The following is a 6,538-nucleotide window of genomic DNA, read 5'->3' as shown; positions in this document are numbered from 1 at the left end:
ATTTGCATACACATGGAATTTCAGAAAATAGAATATATATAAAGCACATGGAAATATTATTGGAAGAGTACTAATATGTTTACTAAAGCCAACTGATCAGTTTGATTGGTGCGCTTTATATGATGTCATCGCAAAGCAGAATTAGAAATTTACCCAGTGCTTTTTTTTTTTAAACCATCTTTTTATTATTATTATTCACATGTAAAATTATCCTGAAGAAACTCATACTTCATCACAAAACTGCAGCACTGCACTCAGAAGGTGCCGTGCATGTCTTCAGCTCCTAGGTGTACATCTGGTTGTCTCTTTAGGACCCGGTTGCACCTGCGGGTTTTTGTGAAGCCGCTGACGTCAGCTGGAAACCGCACAGGTCTCCGCCGCGCGGCGGCAGCGGCGCCCCAACAGGCGCAGCGTCCGTCCAGCGCGCATCGCAGGCGGCTGCCACACTCCGCCACGTTCCCGCGACGCGCCTCGACACCTTCTCTCTCCATTCCCACGCATGCACCCTCCGCTTCTGCCGTGAGCCCTCCGCGCCTCTCCGACCCCGCCATGTCCTCGGCCGTCACGGAGACGGAGGAGTCGGCGCACAGCTCCCCGCTGACCCCGCTGAAGCTGGTCGGGCTCGTGTGCGTGTTCTTGGCGCTCTGTTTGGACGTGGGAGCCGTGATGAGTCCGGCGTGGGTGACCGCCGACGACCAGTACTACCTGTCTCTGTGGGAGTCCTGCTGGAAGCCGGGGAGCTTTGAGAAGTGGGAGTGCAACAGCACGCTGGACAAAGGTACACCAGGCGGACGCAGTCACAATGTTTGGCTCTACTTCTGTTATTAGGATCACAATAAGTCACCTCTAATACAGACAGATAGAATGTTACTGAAACACAGTAATTATTGTGGATTTGAAATGAGAAGCTTTTATCAGGACAGAGCTCATCTGATAGAGTATGTTTGATCTCTTTTTCTTTGTAAAAATTAATCAGAATTTTTCAAAGTTGTTTTTTTTTTGTGTCTCCACAGGTTTCTTTCAAACCTCACACCTTTCATGTTAGTGACAATTAACACAGTGAAGGTTAACTGTATGGAATGAAAACATGGCAAAAGTAACAAATTTTTTCCACAAAGTGTATTCCCTGTGGATGTTATTTTCAGAAGCCAACACATTGTGATGCTTTCAAGTATTTATCTATAAATCTGAAAAGTGTGACATGCTTTTTGATTCAACCCTCTATGAGTTTCTTGAACAACCTCTCATAAGACATTTGTGGGGCACACTTGGCACATCACTAACATCTAAATTAATTTTCTATATAATGGACAAAAAAAAACAACATAAAATTGCTGTGCTATAGGATTTGTTTTATTTTCTAAGTTTTACTTTAGAATGCCTTAAAAATTAGCTGCTGCTCAGGCAGAATAACTTTTAGAAAAGTTGGCTGTAATGGGCTAAGAGTTTTGGCACTGTAGTTTCTTTCTTTCTTCCTTTCTTTCTTTGGTTGTAATTTGACAAAATGAAGTAAAAACAATTTCCAGTTGCATTCCATTGTAACCCTGGTTGTCTTCCTTGAAGGTCAGCCTTTGCTGTCTCTCATCTTCTACAGCCTCCATTAGGTTTCCTTCTAGGATCGTCCAATATTTCTCTCTTCCTGTACCTCCTAAAGGAAAGTGCCCCCCTCCCACAGCATGACACCACCACCACCACGTTTCAAAGTCAGGACCCGTGGCAAACCTCCAGCCTGACTCCTCCGTTTTTCCCTTTGCCACTCTTCCGTTCCACAAAGGCCAGATTTGTGGAGTGCCCATCAAGACTAAATTAATTTGCATCAATTTCCTTCAGCCGATTATTTATGTTTCAAACACAACTGAGGAGCGTCGACTCTCTGGGGTGTTGTCACTAACTTGGAGCTAATTAACCCAGGTCCACGACTCCAAACGGAACTGGAGTCCGTTTGGACGGCAGGAAGGTGTGGAGGAGGAAGAAAAATTGCTGTCTCATTCAGAGTTCTGCTTTGCTTTTGTTGTCATATCCAGCCGTATTTTACGAAGTGATAGTGAGGTTGTGTTTAAGCCCCGAATCCCTGGGAAATGACTGATGACTTGTTTGCATACCAGTTTTTTCATGGTACTGGACTGAGCCGGGAGTGTCGGTGTCCGCACGTGTGTAGAGCGTGTGTGTGTGTGTGTGTGTGTGTGTGTGTGTGTGCCAGTAAGAGCCTACCATCTTGAGCTGACCTATTTCTGGACATTCTTCTCTGAAGCCCTTGTAAATATTTCATGTCACACTCTGATTTCTCTGTTGTTGCGTCTCCGTTCCCCTCTCTCTCTCTATCTCCCTCACGGATGGCAAACACACACACACACACACACACACAAACACACACACACACACACACACACACACACACACACGCGCGCACACACACACACACACACACACACACACACATTCTTTCTTTGCTTTTCACACATACCTACTCACATCCATACTCCAGACCCAGACTCCCTAATTAGGTGTCTGCACGGTGAGTGTGTAGGTGTCAGCTGGTGTGTGTGTGTGTCTTACCATTGCACCCGCATTGATCTTAAAACTAAGTTCTGTCTTGCTTGTCCCGACTGTCTTGGATTTCTTTAATTGGGTCATTTTTTCATTCACTAATGGTTCTGCTTTTTTTTTTTTGTGATATCAAACTTAGCTGAAAGGTGTAAAACGCTACGTAGGCAAAAACTTTGGAAGACGTATAGCACAATCGCACTTATACTTTGTTAGGCTCACTTTGTATTACATGGTTGGAGCCCATTGACCTCACTTTAATTCTACATTATCTGTACTTAACAAGATATTCTTTTAAGATTTTAGTCCACATTCAAATGCTGTGGCATCTTAAACGATGCTAAGTTAGTACCCAAAAGTTGGACCAACGTGCATCAAGAAAACACCCTTCATGTAATTACACCATGGATTCATGCCTTCCTGATGTTCACATTAAATTCTGACCCCACCACTTGAATGTGGCAGCTCACATCAAGACTCATCAATGTGCTACCAATGCATCATTAGCTGTGTTTACATCAGCAGTTTTTCTTAATGTATTTTGAAGTATCGCAGTAGAAAAAAGATTGGTGGAAACGGCAAAATTCAAAGTAACCTCCTCAATTTCTAAAAATGTTTCTACGCTCACTTGGGTTGTTGTTTTTTTTTTTTGTTTTTTTTTTTGTCTTTTTCCGAAAAAGAAAAGCTCAAAAGGGGAAATGGCAACACATTTGCAGAACTGTGTGTGGTCCGGGCTAGTTTGCTATCTCTATAACTTGTTTATTACAGCCATACGCAGAGTCAACATCTGACGACATTACGTTTCACATAGCCTGGTTGATTCACTCCTAAACAATAAATGGACCAACATAATGCTGTCCCTGGGTTAAGTCCATCAAGCTAATTTTTAAATGGATGGCAATAGCTTATTTAAACAGACAGCATTAGCTTATTTAAACTGACAGAGTTAGCTTAGCTAAACAGATAACTTTAGCTTACTTAAACAGACAGCATTAGTTTATTTAAACTGACAGTGTTAGCTTAGTTAAACAGATAGCGGTAGCTTAATTTTACTGAAAAGATAACTACCTCACAGGTGCTGATACAGAAGGTTTTCTGACCTTTTTAAGTTGCTAGCTCATTGTACTAGCTTGTACTAGCTTGCAGCGTTAGCACTGCTGTCAGATGAAGTGCAACAATAAGGGCAAATGTGAAAGTTTATGTAGATTTTGACACTTTGAATCTTTGAATAATTTGGTTTTTTAGTATTTATATCGAGATATGAATTATTTTAACGACCCTGAAACATGAAATAATTAGAGCATTTCTCACATAGTGTCATTTTTCAACTGTTTAAAAGTAGATGTAAAACATGCTGTAGGCATGTGCTTTGTGCAGAAAATGCATCCAGAACTCAATCAGGTCCTAGCAGAAACTGAGGGTCTGCTGTTTTTTTGAGGGGACCTCAGATGCCAAAACACTTCAGTGGGCTTTTGTCCTTACAGGCAGGTACCAGAAGCTTCTGCCTGTCAGTCACACAGGCACCCTCTGAGATATTTAAGCTCAAAGCGAGGCTTCGTTTTTCTCACTTTTGTCTCCTAAGGCATTGTGAGATCAGTCATCAGTGAAGACAGAACACCCGCCCTCCCTAAATTTGGTCTCCCCATCCTCCCATTCTGTCATCTTTCTCTTTCACTTTTATTGATTCACTCTGGGCTTTTTTTCCACTGGTTTGGTCCGTACAATTGAGCAAGATTTTTTCATTTTTGCTTTGTTTCATACCTCTTCCTGTCTTTCATTGTTTCTTACTGCCCCCATTTTTACATTTATTCCCTCTTTGCTCTGCTGTCCTTAATGACTCCTTTGTTTATGCATTAATTATTTTTCTCATTGTTATTTAGCCACTCTCCTCCTCACCGTCTCCCTTTGCTACTTCTCCACGGTCACGTTTCATCCCCCTCTTTTTTTGTTTTCTTCCTCCCTTCCCGACTGCGACTCCCCTCTCAAAGCTCCCTCCAGAGACATTCGTTCTATTTGTAGCAGCTGAAGAAAGAATCAGAAGTCATGTAGTACCCGGCTTTATGGCAGATAGGCATAATAATCACCAACGTTCTTATGTGCTAGCATGCTTATTTTATAGTAAACGGTTGCTTTATCTGCTGATTCTGTGTTTGGTTAACTTAGAATCTGTAAACATTAATTTCTAAGTATAAGAAAAATAATTGTGTCATATGCAAAGCCATCTGAAAAAATTCAGAAAATGTGTGTCATGTTCCAGAGGGTGTAAAACTAACAGCACTTAAGAAAAAGAACATCCATAAGCTTATTCATGTTGAGGAAACTTGATTTTACAACTAAAGCTTTTTTTTTTTTTTAAATCTGAGTTACTGTAAATATATATTTTTTTGAAAAGTTCTAATAAGAAAAGTCCAATCCAGTTATAATAACTCAGTTTTTGTTGACTGTGTTTTGTTTTTGTTCATTTTTTGCTCCAACAATTTGGTTTAATTCAGAATAAATACATAAAATTTCAGTTTTAATCACGATGTATCGCCATATAAGTGTTTTTCACTCGAAAGAAACTGTATGGCTTAGTAACAAAGAATTTTAAATATATTATAAAGCTAAAACATGGCTCTTGTTTCTGTGTTCAAACAAAAATAAAACCTCCTTCTCCTTTTCCGAAACCCTTTTGCAACACATTTACAGCGTCAGACTTGTAATATCAGGTCTTCAAGGTAATCGGATTGGTAAGAAATTATGAATTCATAAAAATTAAAAAGAAAATGGTCTCTTCCAGCTTTAAATGACTGTCAAGTTTCTAGATCTGGTGTCTGGATGAAAAGTGGGACTGTGCCTGTAACGACTGAATGTGTGTGTTTGATAGAACAGAAAACGGTGTAGGTAATCGATAAGCAGTGGGTGATTGTGACTCGTATTGTAACGTTCTTCGAGGTGGTCGATACGACTTGAGGAGTGTTATATAAACGCAATCCATTAGGCGTTTATCTTATTTATTTATTTTCTCTGGCCGTCGTCGACTATTGCATCAGAGGGCCAGGATGCAGCTTAGCGCCAAAGTATTTACTCCACTTTAAGAAACTGAACTGAGGATTTTCACCTGAACTCGGAGGAGGATTCCACATTTCAACCTTCTTTGCAAATACAGATCTGTAAAGTGTGGAGCACATCCGGGTCAGTATTTTTTATTAAACCATCTTTCACATGAATTTGAAGTTGCAAGTCATTTCGGACATGACTCTGGTGTATACATTTGCTTCAGAATGGCATTAATCGAATGCCATTCTGGATCAACAATACACCCTCCAAATAATCTCTAATTTGGCTTTAATTCTTGAATGTGATGGTGGGGAAAGTACATCAGGTTGAGATGTGGCTAACGCTAAAAGATTGAGCTAACTTCCTATCTCCTTGCTAACATGTGAAGCACATGTGTCTCAGTGTACATTTGTTTCCATGGCGACGCTCTGTTTTAAACGCGGGGCATAAAAGCGGCTGACCTCCACGACAGCTTGGCCTATCTCTACAGGATAAGGAAAGAAATGTGACAGCGTGCCATGCTAATCCCGTCACATGGCAACAAGTCACATTACAGCAAAAGGTATTTTGCGGTAAGCAGAAGCTCAGAACAGCATGAGGCCTGTGTGTTAGAAATCTGCACATTTGCCCGGCTCCAATTTAAATGTTCTGCTCCAAACCTGCGTGTTTGTGTGCAGCTAGAAGAAAACGTCTGGCTAACAGAACCACCATGGCAGGCTTATTTTACAGCAGGGGGTTCTGGTTTAAGTAAAAGCAAAAACACGTTGTATTAATGAGCAAGTCCACTTTCACACCAATGGAAACTCGGGGGGGGTGAAAATGTATTAAGTTTGAGAAAACCTAATTTTGATGACTTTTTGAGAATGAGAGCTGAGGGTTTTTTTTTTTTTTTGGGGGGGGGGGGGGGGGGGGGGAGGGGGGGGTGGGGATTTTTAAATTCCAAAAATGGTGTGCC

General features: G+C 41.1%; 1 protein-coding gene across 2 annotated transcripts in view; it reads left to right on the top strand.

Annotated features, from left to right (window-relative positions):
* Window positions 1-241: 241 nt before the first annotated feature.
* Window positions 242-6,538, top strand: part of LOC106952537 (transmembrane protein 47-like) — a 20,435-nt gene continuing 14,138 nt past the window's right edge. For both annotated transcript variants that reach the window (XR_001426009.1, XM_015040705.1), the window contains exon 1: window positions 242-778. Coding sequence is in view for 1 of the 2 variants with exons in the window: in XM_015040705.1 (XP_014896191.1) it covers window positions 271-778 (508 nt within the window). In the remaining variant the exon portion in view is untranslated. The remainder of the gene's footprint in view (window positions 779-6,538) is intronic.

The sequence above is a fragment of the Poecilia latipinna genome, unplaced genomic scaffold (assembly GCF_001443285.1).
Source record: "Poecilia latipinna isolate Pla-1442-1.1 unplaced genomic scaffold, P_latipinna-1.0 Scaffold523, whole genome shotgun sequence".
In the NCBI taxonomy this organism is placed as follows: domain Eukaryota; kingdom Metazoa; phylum Chordata; class Actinopteri; order Cyprinodontiformes; family Poeciliidae; genus Poecilia; species Poecilia latipinna.
Note: the sequence above shows the minus strand (reverse complement) of the source record. Positions and strands in the feature narration are given on the sequence as shown.